Source organism: Kogia breviceps, chromosome 14 (assembly GCF_026419965.1).
Source record: "Kogia breviceps isolate mKogBre1 chromosome 14, mKogBre1 haplotype 1, whole genome shotgun sequence".
NCBI classification, from domain to species: Eukaryota; Metazoa; Chordata; class Mammalia; order Artiodactyla; family Physeteridae; genus Kogia; species Kogia breviceps.
In genome coordinates this window covers 15959437-15978471 of record NC_081323.1, presented here as the reverse complement: position 1 = coordinate 15978471, position 19035 = coordinate 15959437, and the positions used below count along the sequence as shown (strand labels likewise).

The 19035-nt window shown below is 53.0% G+C and overlaps 1 protein-coding gene across 1 annotated transcript in view; it reads right to left on the bottom strand.

Moving 5' to 3' along the window:
• Nucleotides 1–6602: 6602 nt before the first annotated feature.
• The window catches only part of JPH2 (junctophilin 2), a 64959-nt gene continuing 52526 nt past the window's right edge, over nucleotides 6603–19035 (bottom strand). Inside the window, exons 3-6 of the mRNA XM_059037761.2 lie at nucleotides 12255–12373; nucleotides 10502–11208; nucleotides 9826–9919; nucleotides 6603–8401 (exon numbers count right to left, since the gene is read on the bottom strand). Coding sequence (XP_058893744.1) covers nucleotides 9839–9919; nucleotides 10502–11208; nucleotides 12255–12373 — 907 coding nt within the window. The 3' untranslated portion in view covers nucleotides 6603–8401; nucleotides 9826–9838. The remainder of the gene's footprint in view (nucleotides 8402–9825; nucleotides 9920–10501; nucleotides 11209–12254; nucleotides 12374–19035) is intronic.

The following is a 19035-nucleotide window of genomic DNA, read 5'->3' as shown; positions in this document are numbered from 1 at the left end:
ACGGGCTTCTCATGGTAGTGGCTTCTCTTGTTGCAGAGCACAGGCTCTAGGTGTGCAGGCTTCAGTAGTTGCAGCACACGGGCTCAGTAGTTGCGGCGCACAGGCTTAGCGGCTCCACAGCATGTGGGATCTTCCCGGACTAGGGCTCGAACCCGTGTGCCCTGCATTGGCAGGAGGATTCTTAACTACTGCGCAACCAGGGAAGTCCAGTGGTGATGAATTTTTTAAATAAAAGCAGCCTTCTCTTGAGCACATTCATGAGAGCATTCACGTGTGGAGTGGTGGCGCCGCCTGGTGGTCATTTTCAAGAACTGCAGTGCAGTGTAGCTGGCCTAACAGCATGGGTAGGAGCCAAGGTGGGCTTTAGTGTTAAACAGACAGTGAGTTTGAATCCAGTTCTGCCAGATCCAAGTAGGTAACATGGGTCATTCACCTCCACCCTTACCCTGCATCTCCTGCTCCCAACAATTACGATCCCATGGAGTGGCTCTGACAATTTAATGAGACAATATAATATCATTGGCACGCAAATGATATGAATAGCTCTTAATAAGTGATGGCTATGATCCTAGCGCCCCACATTGCTAATATCCTTCCTCGTGTGAGCAAGGAAACAGGTGTATGATTATTTATTTTTTCTTCTTTTGGATGGGGGTGAGGAGGGGTTACTTTGGCTTGGAGCACCTGATGAAAAAATAGCTCCCCTGTGGATAACTGAAATTTTTCTAGAGTAAAATATTCCTTTGGCTCATGCGTTGCTCTATCCAGGCTTCTCTTTTCAAGTGAAAACTCCTCCGGAAGGATGACTATTCGTGTCCAATGCCCAGGTGAGGATGAATGTATCAGCTGCTTTCCTCCCAGGCTGGAGGGTCCCAGGAGACACTTTGTGTGGTCGTTATCTCCAGCCAGACCCCTCACTCCACACCCACCCACTGCCCCACTTGCTTCTCTGCCTAGAGAAGGGACTTCCTTCCTTCTCAGAGGCCAGGAGGGAAGGAAGAGCCTAGGCTGAAAGATCTGCCCTCCAGCTCCCCCCTCTCCTGTCCCAAGATGGAGGACCCGAGGCCGTGCCTGGGCTCAGACTACAGGATCCTCCTCCCCCCAGCTCCCCACACGCCACCCTTGCCCATCTTCCCACATCCTGCCCACACCTCCTTACAAGGTCCTGGGCTCTCTTTCCAGCAAACGGAAGCCCCTTCTGCCTGGAAACCTGGGAAGAGGGGCCTCCACCTGCTCCCTGTCCCGCTGCCAGGTGGAGAAATAAGAACAGGATAACAGCTCGTGCTGACGAAGCTGACCTTGAAGGAAGTAATCTGTTCTGTTCTCAGAGAAGGTGCCACATGGCCAAGAAGCACTAAGGAGGTCTCGGTGCTGAGAGAGGTCCCTGGCTAAGAGGTAGTCAGAAACGGGGACCTCAGTCCTACACCCACAAAAATGAATTCTGCCAACAACCCAACGGAACTTGGAAGGAGATCTTTCTCTAGCTGAGCCTTCAGATGGGGATGCAGCTAGCCAACACCATGATTTCAGCCGCATGAGCCCTTGAGCAGAGGACCCAGTTAAAATGGGCCAGGCCTCTGAGCCACAGAAACTGAGATGAGAAACACGTGGCTGTTTTCAGCCCCTGTGTCCGGGGTAATTTGTTACACAGCAATAGAAAATGAATACAATCTGCAAACCAGGTTGCAGTAATGGTGGCAGTTAGGGTTCGATTGCTGAAGAAAACTCACAGGACCCCAGATGGCAATACCTATAATCTGTTTATTGCAAGAAAAGAATTCAGTATAGCAACTGCCCTACAGTAGAGAGAGTCATCACAGACAAAGACTGCCTTGTAACCAGGCCTCGAAGGCTGTTTGTGAGCTCCGACCATCCTCCCCTCTGCAAGGTCCTACTAGATGTGCTTTCTCTCTTGGATCAGGGAGTCTAAGATAGGGTCTTGTACCCTGCTGGTCACATGGGCACATTCTTGCTATGTAACCAGCCCCCATAGCAGAGCCTTCTAGGGGCCTCACGGAGACCAGGTGCAAATCATCAGTCTCACTGTTATCAATAAACAATGCTGACAAGCTGTTATAAACTGCCCCCAAGCTCACCTTGAACCCGTGGTTATAAAGCATCACCATTAATCAGTCCATTGCATGCCTTGAGCAGAGGTCAGCCCTGTGCAGGTACATCTCTTGCTTCAGCAAAACAACAGGCTAATTCCGGGCCTCCTGGAATTATCCCTCTCGGCAAACGGGTTCAAGTTTTTTCTTCTTCAGTCAGCTGGAGCTCTTCTTGAGACCATCCTGTGCAGTGACGGACAGGCAGCAAAGCCACAGGAGCAAGAGCCGCAGGAGTCTACACTTCTGCTCATGTAACTTACGTACACCTTGAGGACCAACTTGAGCCTGACCTTGTACGTGCCAGCTCCCCCTGATGATGGATTGCAATTGTACATGCCCAAATGTCTGGCTTGGTGGCCTGAGAGCCAGGCATTTCGTCTCTAACAGGACCCAACAGCAAATCCTGATATTTTTCTCTGAGGAAGAAGGCATGACTTTGCTCCAAAACTCAAGGGTCTGTGCTATGATTGTCCTGCTGGATTTGCTAGACGCTCCCTATTGCATCTCTATTTGACATGGACTTTTCAATATCATGACATCTGGTCGTGAAACCCTTATTTTAAAAAGTGAGGCACCATAAAGCCTTTATGAATCAAGAAATCAATGCCAGTTGCTAAGTAACTTGGTTTGGATTATTTTAGTAATTAATTCCAATTAAACTCCTCTGCAAAGGGGCTCCAGAAGCTCCAAGGGGGCCATAGGCAAAGGCCTCCATTGCTGCCAGAGCGGACCTCTGCTTCCCCCAAGGGCCAGGTTGACTGGCCCATCTGTTTGGTCCCCATGTGCCATCCCCTGTAAGCTCCTCTCTCTCCCAGTCAAGGCTAGGTCTCCGACGGTTTTAATTGCCTCGGGGAAGTCCCACATCCTCTCGAGTTGCCACTTTCAGCTCTAGTTCCTAGACCCCCCAGCCCTTTTCCAGGACCACTTCCTCTCAGTTCACATGCCCTGCTTCCAAGTCACCCCTCCTCCTACCCCCCCCCCGGTCCAGCCCCCATTGTTCTGTCTCCCAGCCTGTTACACACTCACAATCATGGAAAGGCAGTTAAGTGTAAGGTGGTGAAGAGCCCAGGTTTAGAGTCAGCCTATTTCGGGTCCAGTCCCACCTTTGGCCCTGTGTGTCCAGGGACAAGTCGCTTCACCTCTCTGAGCCATCATTTGCTCATCTGTAAAATGAAAATAATGAATACCATGGTTTCCCTCACATGATCAACAGACTCACCCCCAGCGAGTGGTTACTATGGCAATGCTGGGTTCATGGAGAAACTGGGAAACAAAGCTCAGGATGGTACCCTCTGCTGACCCCACGGCCCTAGGGCATGAATATCTCTAAAAGATCGCTAAAAAGTAGACGGGTAAATGACCTGACACATGGAGGAGCCTGGCATGTGCTCTCCTGGCAGGAGGGTCCTACCTACAGCCAGCCTGTGAGCAAAGGGTCACTGTCCCCTCAGTCCTGGTCTGTCACTGACCTGCTGTATGGTCCTGGCAAGTCACTGGCCTCTCTCCAGCCTGTTTTCCCCCTATGACAAGTGAGGGGGCCAGATTAGCTGATCGCTTAGACCTTCCACCTCTGCCACCTTGGAAGTCGTTTCCTCGAGCTTCTTAAGGGAACCTTTTCTTCCGTGCCCGAGCTCTCTCAAGAAACTGTGAAGTATCTCACCCACCCATTTCCAACATATGAATCCCCTCGGCCATATCCTTGTGTGGCAGCCATCTTCTCTTAGCTGGCTTATCTCCAGTGACGGGAAGCTCACTCCTTTGCTGTGGGAAGCAGTGCAGTTCTGTGGAAAGAGCACAGCCTCTGCCCTTCCCTCCCTGCGACACCCTGAACCAGTAACTCCATCTCTCCAAGCCTCAGTTTCCTCATCTGTAAAATGGAGAGACATATCTACATCGTGGAGTCGTTGTGGAAATTGAATAAGGGTACATTTATCATGTGCTCAGCCCATGCTGGGCACTGTTCTCAGGGCTTCCTTCATAGTTTTAATCTTAAGAGGCAGGTGGTGGGCTTCCCTGGTGGCGCAGTGGTTGAGAATCCGCCTGCTGATGCAGGGGACACGGGTTCGTGCCCCGGTCCGGGAAGATCCCACATGCCGCGGAGCGGCTGGGCCCGTGAGCCGTGGCCGCTGAGCCTGCGCGTCCAGGGCCTGTGCTCCGCAAAGAGAGAGGCCACAACAGTGAGAGGCCCACATATCAAAAAAAAAAAAAAAAAGAGGCAGGTGGTAGCATAACCATCATCTTGGAAAAGGAAGTCAGGAAGATTTGAGATGTCAAGGGATGGGGCCAGGATTCAGACCAGCAGCCTAACTTTAGAGTTATTGCACCAAATCACACAGCTGTTCTGTCACTGGATAGAGTACGTGAAGGGCATAGCACAGCGCCTGACCCACAGCTGCCTGACTCTGTTGAATGTGGGGTTTCCTTCCCTCCCTGGGTGGACTGGAGAGAGAGGGAAGGAGGGAGTAATTCAGCCTCCATAATCACAGTCAGAATTTTGGACAAAGAAAAAAATGAAGAGCTATTTTAATTTCAGCATACGTGCAAGTTTTGTGTTTGACAGTTTTGGTATTGCTTTTATTTTGAGCTACTTATTTGAGGGTGCTCCATATGGAGGCCTCAGGCTTGAGGCCTCCATAGGTCATAGTCTGGGCCTGCATCTCTCCCAGCGCAGCCGGATCCTTTGTGCGTTCATCAGAAATTATGAAAATTCCCATCTTAAAAAAAAAAAAGAAAATTCCCACCTTGCCACAAATCCCCTATCTGAATCCCACAGCTCCCAGGCCCCCTCCCTTTTTCTGCCCTGGAAGAGTCCTGCCAAGACCCCAAGGCAGTGGTCAGTGATCACAGACCCTGGCAATGCCCACAAGGTGGTTTTAAGTTCCCCTATGGCACAAGACACCTTAACAGGAATGCTGGACCTGGCAGGGGACAGGACAAACTTCTAGAGCTGCCAGTGGCCAAGGCTGAAAAAGGGACCAGCCAGGCTGTGAGCTGTGCTTCGCCACCAGGGGGCGCCCGACTCCAACCAACCTTACCTGACTCGGAAGTTCCAAAGTGGGGCTCAGGAATGAACTCTCTTTCCCAAACCATTCCAGGTGATTCTAATGCAGCCGTCCTCCTGCTCTCCACCCCACACTCCCACTTTACACACACACACATCCAGTCTACAGACTAGTCAACTGGGCTGGCTGCCCACTTGCCCTGCCACCCTACCCCACACCCCTTCTCTTGGTGGATTTTACCCAAACCTCTGCAGATTACCACTCACCCCGACTCCCTCTATCCCTCCCATAGCCCCACCAAGCCCATCCTTCTTCCTGGGGATCCCTGGATTAGTCCAGGGTTTTGACGATCTCTTTACCACCCATAATCTACCTCATGTGATTCTTACAACTGCACTGCCTGTGAAGACAATGGGGCAGCCATGATGGTCTCCTTGGCAAAAGAGGAACCTGACACCCAGAAAGAGGGGATGACTGGCACGCGGCAAGTCAGTGGTGACACCGGGCAGACAGCCAGGACTCCTGATCGCCAAAGCACCCCGGGACCTGCCTGCGCTCAAGCCAATTGATGGGCGAGGGACCCTCCCCTCCAACCATCTCATGGGGGCTCCTGGCTTTGAGAGAACCTTAATACTTATCCACAAACAAGATAACTGCTTTCCTGCCCTTGACTTGCTGTGTGACCTTGGGCAAGTCTCTTCTCTCTGAGCCTCTGCAGAGTATGAAGATGGTCTCTGGGTCCCCCGTCTGACTGAGACATTCTGTGACTCTCTGACAGAGGCCTGAATCATCTCCACCCCCTTGGGGCTTCTGGGGTCTCGATCAAAATGCAAAAGGCTTGTGAGAGGACTGATGACAGCACTTTAGTGCAAAAGCAATAAGGATCCCAAAATGGAAAGTCTGCACTTCTCACTGCTCTCAACAGCTGGGCTTTACATAAGCTTCAACATTTAATGTTATCCTCGCTACAACCCCAGGAGGTAGTATGATTATTTTCCCCATGTAACAGATGAGGAAACTGAGGCTCAGAGAAGTGAAATAAGTACGCTGAGCAGGACTAGAGCCCAGGGAGGCCAATCTCAAAAGGCAGGCTTTTGGGGGACTTCCCTGGAGGTCCAGCAGTTAAGACTCCACGTTCCCAATGCAGGGAGCACGGGTTCGATCCCTGGTTTGGGAACCAAGATCCCTCACGCCACACAGTGTGGCCAAAGATTTAAAGAATAAAAAAGGCAGGCTCTTTCTTTAACTGTATGCTGCTTAGGGACTCTTCTGGAAGTCTGCTTTAGAAACCCAGGGTCTGCCCTAGAAGGTCTGTGGCCTTTGGGGCACCCCTCCAGAACTGAAGCCCTTCAGCCACCCCTCAAGAGGTATTATGGGAACTATGAGAGAGACAGGGCCTGGACCAGCATGACCCAGGGGTCCTGGCCTCTCTTCTCCTTCAGACAGTCCCTCGTCCTGAGCCCACAAGCAGACACTGCAGCCCAGCCAGAGCCTGTGAGCAGATGCAAGTTTATTATGGCACAGACAGCAGCTTCCTGAACCCTCACCCCAAACACCAGCCCCCAAACAAGGCCCCGGGAGGGAGCTCTGGCAGCCAAAGGCTTATCCCTGGCCCCGAGCCAGACCAAAAACCCTCGACAGTGACCTCAGAGCCGAGGCCTGGAGGCTGTCAGCCCTGAGCAGTGCCCCCCAGCCCACCCCCCTCATTCCCTAGTTGTCCAGAAAAGCCCACACACAGAGGCAGAGCCCTTGGAGGATGGGAGAACCCACGGGCTCCTCTCTGTGGAAATGCAGTCCAAGGTTCCAGCCATGCCTCGAGACCCCAGCGGTGCTTGGAACAGCAAGTGTGAAGCTGGAGGGAAGGTTCCCAAGTATTGAGGGAGGAAGGGAAAGCCGACCCCATCAGAAGCAAACTTCAGGTCAAAGAGCTGCCCTGGAGAGCTCGGGCCTCTCCACAACGCCCCAGCCCCCAGGGAGCAGAGAAACAAAGAAGAGAGGCTGCTCTCTCCAGCTCTGCTTAGATGCCATGGGCACATGCTTTCCCCCAGCTCAGCTTGGAGGGGCCTGGAACACTTGCCCTCCATCCTCCCCGGGGCAAAGGCCACAGCCCTCGGCCTCCACCCAGCTGCAGCAAACACCAAGGCCCAGAAGGATCGGCGTGGTACGAAACATCTGTTAATGGGCTACATGCAAATACCATCTTCTGCCAAGCAAGCCGAGGGGCTTCTTATCACAGACTGTGCCCAGTGGGAGCCCCAGACTTGCTCCCCTCTCCCTGGGAAACGCAGGCTGACAAGCAGCCTGTCCTCACACCTGCCTGAGAGTCAGCCCCAGTGAAGTCTGCCTGGGCTTCCATGCTCTTGCACCCCCGAGCCTGCCGTGGCCCCTGGGAGCGGAAGCGGACAAATCAATCCACGGGGCATCCCCAGAGCTTTGCACCAGCCCCACGGCTCCTGCAGGGCGACCCCTTCTCCCCCTCAGCGTCCTGGAAGCCCCACATGCAATGCCAGCCCCAGGCTCAGGTGCACTCAGAGACAGGGCCATACTCACCACCCCTTAGCCCTTCTCGCCACCCCCACCCCCTGGCCACCTGGTCAGTGGCTTCCCAGCCAAAGGCCCCAATTCCTCACGTCTCTCCCTCTTCTACTGGTCCAGAGGGGAGCTAACTGGACCAGTGGGAGGACACAGAAGCACTGTATCCTGGGATATTCAAATGGAACATGTCCATTTCCTCTACTGTCATCCAGAACATCTGTAAGCGAGGGACAGAGTGTGGGCGGGGTCTGGACTGCGCTGGGAAGGGCCGCTGGGCTGTCAGAGCGTCTCCCTCGCTGGCCTGCCCAGCGCAACGTCACTCCCTCCACTTGCCCGGGAGGCTTCAGCCCAGCAGCCAGAGGATAAAAGAAAGCAAGGGAGGGTAGAAAGAAGGGGACTGGGATTTAACATCCTGGTTTGGTGACTTCTCCCAAAACACAGAAAAGCCCGGGGTAAGGCGAGGGAGTGGTTGAGGATGGGGGAAGGAGCAGATCAGGGTGATCAAGACCAGGGCTCTGCCTTCAGGGCTTTCCCTGCCGCTGGGCAGAGAGCTCCCGGAGGGTGCCCAGCCCTTTCTCTTCCTCTGGGCGCCACCTGCGTTGGGGCATGGGCGCCACGGGAAACCTCCTTAAATGTTTGTGCTGTGGATGCGAGCTGGACCCCCGGCATCCAGGGCCAGAGTCCAGTCCTCCTCGGCTGCCCTGCCTGGCACTGCAAAAAGATGGGCCCACGCGTCCTCAGCAGGAACTCCTGGCTCTGCAAAGAGACAGCAAGAGGGTCAGGCGAGGGAAGGAGGGAGCGGGGAGAAAGGCAGGGAGGGCTGAGGCTGAGCCAGGCTCCAGGCAGGGTTCAAACCTCAGGCCTGATGCTCTCTGGGGCAAGATCTCCATCACCACCAGCAGCCCCGCCTCCCCAAGCCTCCAGGGCAGCCTTGCCCCTTGGCTCTGACTCAGTGGGACCAGATACAAGTCCCGGAGGCCTCCCCTGGCCCTTGCAAGGCCCCCGCTGGATGCTGCCTCTGCTTATTTGCTGCCTCTGCCTGTTCCCTTTGCCTGGGACACTCTTCCCTTTCTTCCTCCTCCGCCACTGCCATCTGGCTCACCCCTCTCCATCCTTCAGGTCAGGAAGCTGGCAGTCCTCACCGCAATCATTCCCAGACCCCCTATGAAACGTGGACCCTGCCTAGCTCGGCATCCACCCGCACGGCAGCACCTACCAGGCTAATATTGTCACTGGCTATCGACCTGGTGACAGAACAAGGTTTCCTTCTCCTTTTCCTCTGGGACTGAGTAGGAACCTCCAGCCCACACTAAGCTAGGATCAAGGGAGGGGGTCTCTGGTGGAGCGGGGGAGGGCAAGAGGCAGAAACTCTGTTAGCACCACCAAGCACAGGAATTATAGTGTAAAGGTTGGTCCTGGCAGGAGAAAGATTTTATTTGCCTTGTAGATATTTCACCCTGAGACCAACGGGGACCTTTTTCCTTCACCCCAGCCCAGCCCACTTCCTTTTCCCCGGACCTTCCCCAGCCCCTGAGCTCCATCACAGGGAGAAAACCAATTGATGGAACCAACTGACTGACAGCAGGGTCTCAGGAAGAGAGGACTGAGGGTGGGGGCGGGGGGTGGGCAAGTAGAGGGTGGGAGCAAGAGAGAATTGGAGGACAGAGAGGAGAGGACCCGGCCATCCCAGGTGGCCTCAGTCTAGACCTGCGGGGGTCTGGGGGGATGGAGTCAAGAATGGTTTTGACGTTTGAACTGCAAGACTTTTACATAATGAGCCATAAGTTAAAGGTTTACTCTCATGTTCACTCCCTTTCTTAGGGCAGGAGTGAGTCCCTGCTGAATCCTTAGATCCCAGCAGAGCAGGTGCTCAGTAAACTGCAGTTAAATTAATGATGAGTTAGTGAATGAATGAATGAATGAAGCCCCCAGTGGTCACCTGACAGAGATCCGGTGCTCTGTGAATGTTGAGCTAACAAGGGGGTGTATGTGTGTGTGTGTGTGTGTGAGCGTGTGTGTGTGTATTGTGTACTGGGGAGAGATGATCTCTCAAATCCACACTCTACGTCCCTGCCTCTGCTGGGGGATGGGCCTCAATTAACCACAGGAGGTTTGCTCCGTAGGCAGCTGGCCCTTACTCTCCTCCCCCAGGGGCTCCCATGCCTTCCTCCCAGCCGCACCTGGTAGATGAGGTCAGGTCAGGAGGTGAACGAAGAGGATGGCCAGGCCAATGTTAAGCAGGATCACCATGCAGATGAGGACGGTGTTGGGGACCTGGGAGCAATGGAGAAAGGCTGCTGAGTCCCCGGGAGATAATTAACCAAACTGCTCAGGGTCCTGAGAGGGGCAAGAACGTATCCCAGAGCACACAGAGGGCAGAGCTGGGCCTGGAACCCAAAAACATGGCTTCCCCACTGCTAATGCCTCTGGGGCCACATCTGTCAGTCCCTCAGAGCCCAGCTTCAGTCTTTGGTGCTGCAGTTCCTAGCTCCCTGCCTCCTATAGCAAGCCCAGAGGTCCAGGACCCAGGCCCCGCACTGGGCCCCTCCCTGCTACACCTTGCAGCTGAGGTTGGGAGCCTGATGCACAGGTGCACCCCACCCCAGCCGCTTAGGACTCCCAGCCACCTCCTTCTCCAAAGAACTGCCCAGACAGCGGCCCCGCACAAAGGCCAGCCCCCTGCCCCAAGGTGGGGGACTGTGTTGTGTAACCGTGGATCAGGCTGCACTTAACTAAGGCCACATCCCACCTGCCCTGTCCTGCGCCATCACCCTCGCTGCCTGGCCATCTGCCCCCGAATCCCACCCCCCGGCTCCCCCGCCCCTGGGGAACCCGACTTCCCACCGACAGCCTCACCTCCTCCACCTCCACCTCCGCCGCCGTCGCCGCCTCCTTCCGAGCCTTCTTCTTGGCCCCGGCCTTGGTCAGCCGGGCCTCCGTCTTGCGGGCCTTGGCCTTGGGCTCGGCCTTGGGGACGATGGGCTTGGGTTCCAGCTTGGCGGGGCTCTCGGGCGCGGAGCCTCGGAGCGGGGCCGCCGTGCCGGGGGCGGCCGGGGACGGGGGCGCCGAGTCGGCCGCGGGGACCTCGGGCTCGGGCTCTTCCTCGAAGGGCGGCGGCGCGGGTGGCGCGGTGCGCACGGCGTAGCTGTGGTAGCCCTGGTAGAGCGCCACCTCGGGCTCCTGCGACCGCGCGGGCGGCGCCTGCAGCGCCTCGATGGCCATGCGCTCGCTGGCGGGACGCGCGGGGCTGCGGCGGCCGGCGGCCTCGGACGGCGTGACCGGCCGGCTGCCCTCGCCGCCGGGCTCGCCGTTCCAGGCGCCCGAGCTCAGCAGGCCGTCCTTGGACGCCGCGGTCGGCCGAGGCCGCTTGGGCTGAGGGGGCGTCCCGGCCGGCGACCGGGGACCACCCTCGGGCGCAGGGGTCTCGCGCTCGTGCAGCTCCGGGCTCTCGCGGGGCCGCTCCGAGAGGCCTGCGGCGCCAGGGCCCCGGTGGGGGGAATCCAGCAGGCTCTCCGAGTTCTCCAGGATCTCCTGGAGCAGCCGACGCTTCTGATACTCCGGACCTGCCAGGACCCACACGGGGAGGCTACATTTGAACCCCGGTCCCAGCACTGGATGACCCAGGGCAAGCCACCCCGAGTCTCATTTATGTACTCAGCCAGCCTTAACCTACGGCCACCAAGTGCCAAGCACTGTTTTAAGCAATTCCCCAATACTAACTCATTTAATCATTTTAATAACCCTATGAGGTGGATGCTATTATTTAGCCTCCATTGTACAGATGAAGAAAAGGAGGCTCAAGAGAGGTAAAAATCACCTGCCCAGAGTCACCCAGCTGACCAAGGGCAGAGCCAGGACTGGCACTCAGGCTAGTCTGGCTCCAGAGTTTACGCTCTTTATGGTCACACTGGTCTCTTTCCATTCTCTTATCTGAAAAACGGGCCCAATCATACCTATTTCATAAATACTAACGGAAGGATTAATCGGGTGAAAAAAAAAAATGCCTGTATTATGCTGAGCTCAGTGCCTGGCACGTGGTGACAGCTGTTGCTATGACCCAAGGCGGAGGCAGCCAGCCAGGGTCTCTCTTCCTTGGACCAGCAGGGGGCGCACTGTGACGGGAAGCAACTTAACCTCCCAGGCACAGATCTGCGCTCCGCGGTCTTCCATCTAGTCTCCCCTTGGTCTTCCGGCCGCAGCCAGAATGTTTAGAAAATACAAATCGAATTGTGCCATCACCTTAAAACCCTCAGTGCGGGCAGCACCAGTCCCCCACCCTGATGGGCTCCCACCGCTCTATCCAAATGCAAAGTCTGTATCAGAGCCAGGGGGTCCTCCTTACTCTGCAGCCCCATTTCCCGGAGAGAAGAGACGGGCTGGAGTTGGGGGAGCCTGTGAGGCCCTGCCACAATCTCATCAGGAGTCCCCTTGTGTCATGCTTGCACCCATCCCATGCTTGCACCTCGCTCCACAGATTCTGGAACTCAAAGGCATGCATGGACCCACTTGAGCATCTCAGCTTTCCAACAAGCAAAGAAAAAGTGTCCACTCCCCGCTCCAGGACCTCCCCCTACCCCGTCCTGCCCCTCCCCTCCCTGGTTGGGCCTACCTGGCTGGTAGAAGTCTGGAGCCAGTTCCCTGGCCAAAGTGCGGGCAATGTTGGACTCTTGGTTGGCAGCCAGGGCAGCCTGTTCTGCTGCCTCAGCTTTGGCCTTGGCGTGACTTGTCCTAAGGAGACAACATGGGGGAGACTCAGGATCCCTCCAGAGAACTAGCCCTCTGCCCTTCCTCCCCAACCCACAAAGAGACACCCTGGACAATTTTCATTCACTCCAGCTGTCAATGAGCCCTGTGGTCATTGTGGAATGCTGTGCGTTCCCAGATCACTTCCTCTTCATTCTGGGCACACAGATAGATGGACTACATTTCCCAGACTCCCCTGAAGTTAGGTGTGGTCAGATGACTGGCCAAAGCATTGTGGGAAGACAGGATTATGCCATTTCCAGACCTGACCCACAGAAACCTCCCCTGTAATCCTCTTTGTCCTCTCTTTTCCCCCTGTTGCTGGTAAAATGCAGAGGCCAAGGCCCAGAACAGGGAATTTAACCTCATTTGTGTCACAGATCTTCCTGGCATCTGGTGACACCGCTGGACCCCTTCTTGGAATGTTTTAAAATGCACAAATTACACAGGATTACAAAGGGATGCAATTATATTGACACACTGTTACCAAAGTATTTAAAGGGACAAATCTGTAATATAATAATGTATATTCTTCTTTATTAACGCTTTAAACAAAATATCTAGCAGGTCTATTAACTACCATAATTTAAAAGTATAGATTAACATAAAGGATATTTCAAGGATACGTGCAACAACAGTAATGTGACATGAAAATATTTGTGATTTCTATTAGTGACAGTCAGAGATACTGCTAATACTACTGTTGATTTATTGCCAACTTCCATAATTGAAGAAAATACTAAATTTCGGTTAGAGGTTAGTAAAAATAAAGATGTGGTTTTCCCTGCCCAGATCCCTTCACTGGGCAAAGGCACCCAGTCCTAGCTTTTGAATTGACTGCTAATGGCTCACTGCTCTCCCAGAGAATTGCAACCAGTAGAAGCCACCTTGTTCCCGAGGTCACCTACCCCTCCCCAACCCAGGGAGCCCATAACCAATGACTAATGACACCAGCCAGCCCCTTCTTGCCCCAAGAGGAACCAACTCTGAGGTGCAAGTCAAGCTCCAGAGCCCCCATGGGATCAGGCTGAAGCTGGACTCCAGGTAAGACCGCATCCCTGCTTGGCTACTTCCCTGTCCGATTCTGTGTCTCTTACTCCCCCTCTCTCCTGAGAGCACTTGCTCCATAAATCATCTGCACAGGGATCCTCATCTCAGACTCAGCTTCTAGGGAATCTAACCTAAGGCAGCATCCAGGTTCACAGACTCCCTGATTTCTCTCCACAGTGCCGCCTGTGGATCCCAGGTCCAGAAACACAGTGGAAGGAATTTGGGTCCACAAATGATTATTGCATAGAGCAAAGTCCCCCCCAGCCCCGCAAAGTCCCATATTAAATGTGGAACATTTAAGCATTAAATTTAAACATTAAATTCAGCAAGCCTTAAACGTCTACTGCGTTAAGCACCTGAAATTTGGGGGATGTTAATTTCAGTTTATTTAATCTAGCCTAACTTGGAGAAGTACCTGTTAAAATATTAACAGCCCCACCTACCAGTGGGCATTGTTTTAAAGAAATTATGAAGATTATCTCATGTAATCATCATGATGCCTTAGAAAGCTGGTGCTGTTATTATTTTCCCTGTTTTACAGAAAAGGAAACTGAGGCACAGGCAAGGTAGGTTACTTGCCCAAGGTCACAAAGTCTTTAAGTGCAGGAACTGAGATTTTGAACCCAGGCAAGATGATTCCAGAGCCTGTGCTGCTCTGAAGCATGTGCCACACTTGGCCAGGAGCTGGGATTCCTGTGGACAAGACAAGCCCCTCTCAAGTGAGGGAGATGGGCTGGAAGCAAACAACCAAAATTATTTAATACAATGTAATTAAATAAAAAGTGCACTTGTGAGAAGTGCCACAAAGGAAGAGTACAGAATGCAATGAAAACGTACAATAGGAAGATTGATATAGATCGGCGGTGGAGGTGGGGATTAGGCAAGGTTTCCTGGAGGATGTGACATTTAAGTTGAGACCTGAAACTGACACATCAGTTGGCCCATCAGAGGTGAGGTGGGGACAGTGAGCCAGGTAGAGGGAAGAGCACGTGCAAAGGCCCTGAGAGGGAGTAAGAGCTTCGTGCCTTTGGGGTACTGAAAGGTCAAATCGGTGTCCCCATGGGCAGATGAGTCAATTCCTCGGGGAGCTGATTTGTGTGTGTCTCTAGCATGGAATTGGGCCCACGATAAGGAAGATAAATTTTATTAAGCTCCCTCCAAGTGCCAAGCCCTTTGCCTACATTACCCCTTTCAATCCTCAAAACTGCCTGGGAGGTAGTTTTTACTGTCTCTATTTCACAGGTGGGGAAACTGAGTCTCAGACAGGTACCTTGTTCAAGGATGCAAAGTAACCGTTGACACTTCCAAAGCATTTACTACATATCAAGGGCTTTATAGAAATTAACCCATTTAATTTCCCCAGTCACTATGTGGTAGATGTTATCACCATCAACCCTCTTTACAGAGGAGAAATCCGGGGCATAAGAAGGCTTCAAGGATCCCCCCGAACTTACCCAGCCAGCAAGCGACAGCAAGTTTTCAAACCAAGGCTTTCTGGGATCTAGAGTCTTGTGCCCTTAACCACAGGCTGTATCTCCACTCCATAATGAGTAGTGGAGTTCAAACCCAGAATTGTCTGATTTCTAAACCCTTGCCCTCTCCACTGCCACAGTAATGTTTACTGAAGAAAAGAATATTTTACTGAATGAAAGGATATATAAATGAATGCATGTGTGCACACGTGCACGTATGTATGCGTAAGCGGGCAGCATAGGAAACAGTTAAGAGCATGGTTTTGGAATCAGCAGTCCTGGATTCCAATTTTGGCTCTGCCAAGGCTGGGGCTAGGGTGCAAATGAGACATTCACCTCAGGCTCAAAATTTAGGGATGCCAAAAAACGCAGTAATCCAGATAAATAATACTCGAATGCCATATTTTTAAAAGTCCAAGCTAATGCAAAAATCATCCTTGATGAGCAAGCTATGAACAAAATTTAAATAAAGGCCAAATCAGACCCTGTATTTGTATGACTCTCCTCACTCGCCTCCCCCTAGTCCCGACCCCCCTGGGACTCTAGGACCTTGGGTGAGTGGCTTTGCCTCTCTATGCCTCAGTTTCTACATCTGTAGGATAATAATTCTGCCCTTTTGGAGTTGCTGTGAAAACTACTGAGAGGCAACACATGAAAGTGTTTAGCCCGGGATGGGGCTGAGTGGTGATGATGGTGGTGATGGTGGTGGTGGAGAAGGAGGAGGAGGAGAAAAAGAAGGAGAAGGAGGAAGATGACATTTGTGACATCAAAATCAAGTGTGGAACCAAGAAGGAACCTACTGTAGAGCACAGGGAACTATACTCAGTATTTTGTAATAACCTATAAGGGAAAAGAATCTGGAAAAGAATATATATATATATAATATGTGTATACATACCTAGATATATGAATATATATACATATATATATGTATAACTGAATCGCTGTGCTCTACACCTGAAACTTACATGGTATTGTAAATCAACTATACTTTAATTAAAAAATTAAAACCAGGGCTTCCCTGGTGGTGCAGTGGTTGAGAGTCCGCCTGCCGATGCAGGGCACACGGGTTCGTGCCCCGATCCGGGAAGATCCCACATGCCGCAGAGCAGCTGGGCCCGCGGGCCATGGCCGCTGAGCCTGCGCGTCCGGATCCTGTGCTCCGCAATGGGAGAGGCCACAACAGTGAGAGGCAAAAAAATTAAAACCGAGTGTGGTACATGCATATCCCCAGACTCATATTTGCCTGTACATGGGTATGTGTGATTCAAAGATCTAAATTTTCAGAGACACTTCCCTGGAAACCTGAAACCCCAGGTTGGGGGAGGAGGGAAAGGGCTGGGCAAACCCTCAAACTGAGAAAATGTCCTTTTTTGGTCATGTAAGCTGGATGAGGCTTGTTTCCCGGTGCCCTGGGAAGCTGTGTTGCAGGATTCCTCAGGCCAGAATGGCAGCCTTCACACCGAGCCCTGGAAGATTCTAGGGGATCAACGGTGGACCCTCCAGGGCAGCCAGAACAGGGGTCAGAGGGGAGTGGCCACACAGTCCAAGGCAGTAAGGGCTGCTGGGTTTAAAGGAAGCACGCTCCTCTGTCCGCATCCATCAATTTGACCGACTGAATACCTTATTACACCCCCTCCCCCAATGCCTCTGATTTCAGGAATAGCTCCCCAGCTCCCCAGCCTTCAAGCCAGGAATCCCAGCGTCTCCCACACCCCCCTTCCTCGTCTTTCAATATTCCCAGACAACAGCCACCAACTCCTGTCTCTCCTGCTCCCCCTCTAGCTCTTGAATCTGCCCATTCTCCTTCCTTCCATCACTCCTCCTGCAAGGTCCCCCACTCCCATCTGTAGCCTCCCTGTCTCCAGGCTCGCTTCCTACAACCAATTACATGCAGCCTGCTTAACCCATACATCCCGTGGCCTCACCTCTTGCTGAAAATCTTTGCAAGGCTTCCTACTGTGCTGAAAATAAAGTCCAGACTACTTAGCGTGGCCTTCAAGGCTCTCCAAATTCCCGGCCCGAAGGAAGCCTTGATGGGGTATTATCTGGCAGCTTACCAGGGCAGGCTGAACTGCTGTGGCCCAAAGGCTATCTTCTGGTCCAGTGGCACTCACAGCGTGGTGCATGCACCAACCCCCCCAGCCCCTCGTCACCTGGGCGCTTGTTGAAAATGCAGCTTTGGGGGCTCCACCCCAGATCTATTGAATCAGAATTTCTTAGGAGGAGCCCAGGAATCTGTATCTTATAAACCTCCAGCTGCTTCCACTGCTCATTGAAATTTGAGAAGCATGCACTAGTCAGACAGAGAGAAAAGGCAGCTTTCTCTTGGGCAGCTCCCAGCCTGCTCTACCCGCCAGGAGCCTTGAGAGGCTCTCTTCAAGCACCAGGATCCCTCCCCGAGTCCAGGTCCTGCTAGGGAAGCGCAGGAACCATTTCTTTTCCTATGACCACTTTGATGTTTCTTGGGGAGGGTCTCCTAGGATGGCTCTGCCCCTGATGGGGGGAAAGGAAGGAGCAGTAACTGGGGTTAGGGGATGGGGCAAGGATCAGTCACCCTTCTTGATTTCGACAGACTTAGACTTTCTTTCGTCAGCAGGGTTAAAAATAGGGCTGCTGGTGGTTCAGGGATGGGACAGGGCAGAAACCCAGTGGAAGCACTTCTGAGAGTATCCTGCCCCACCCCTGACTCCTTTGCCCACCCCAGACCCCTAACCACCCCACTAGACCTGGCCTTGCTGCCCAGGCTCCATCAGGCCACCGATGGCTTCACTGGGCCAAAGGGAGACACCCAGAGGATGTACCCCTGACTCCTTTGCTCTGGCTGTTCTCCCCTCTGGAATGTTCTTTCTCAGTCCTTCCACCTCCCAGCCTTAAAGGGCCAGCTCAAGACCCATTTCAACATCCAGATTCATTCATTCAGTACAACTTTATGGAGTGCCTACTATGTGCAAGGCACTATTCTGGGACACTGTGACTAAAACAGCAAATCAAGTATCCAAAAATCCCTTGTAGAGCTCACATACTATTGCAGGGGTCAGCCAATTAGGGCAAGAGGCCAAATTTAGCCTGCTGCCTGTTTCTGTACCACCCGTGAGCTAATAATGCTCTTTATATTTTTAAAGGTCTGGAAAAAAACCCCAAAGACTAATTTTATGACACGAAAATTATATGGAATTTATATTTGTGTCCATATAAAGTTTTACTGGAACAGAGCCACAACCATTTGTTTACTATTATCTAGGGTTAAGTAGCTGCCACCGAAGTCCATGACCTGCAAGGCCAAAAATATTTACCGTCTGGTGCTTTACAGGAAAAGTCTGCCCACCTCTGTTCTTTTTTTTTTTTTTTTTTTTTTTGCGGTACGCGGGCCTCTCACTGTTGTGGCCTCTCCCGTTGCGGAGCACAGGCTCCGGACGCGCAGGCCTAGCGGCCATGGCTCACGGGCTTAGTTGCTCCGCGGCATGTGGGATCTTCCCGGACCAGGGCACGAACCCGTGTCTCCTGCATCGGCAGGCGGATTCTCAACCACTGCGCCACCAGGGAAGCCCGCCCACCTCTGTTCTAATGCATCCACTCAATAACGGTCTCTTCTACTACTCTTATTAATAATATTAATCTGTTATTGGTTGAGCACTTTGTGCCCAGCTCTGTGCTGTGGCCACAATTACACATATGACTTCAGTGAGGTGAAGTCACTTTCTCAAGGTCACACAGCTAGAAAGTGCACCTGCCCAAAGCTCTTCCCCATTACACTGAGCTGCGGCCTTCCTGCCACTAACTAACCGGGCCAGGTCTTCTACGTGCTGGGACCAGGGATGGGGAAAAATCAGACCCAGCAGCCGCCTGAGGAGCTCACAGCTTAATGCAGCCCTGCCAGGTCAACTACACAACATCTCTGAAAATCAGTGGATGGACAGGGGCACAGAGCAAAGCCTTAACTGCATGGGGGTGTGGCTAAGAGGGGGCAGCTCTGGCTAGGTTGTCAGGGGTCAGGTCTTGGCTCTGCTCCTCATACCCTCGGGCAAGTCTGAGCCCCCTGAGCCCCAGTCTCCTCATCTGTAAAATGGAGATAATAACAGCACCTGCCTCAGAGAAACAGTATAAGGAGTAAATGAATAAACA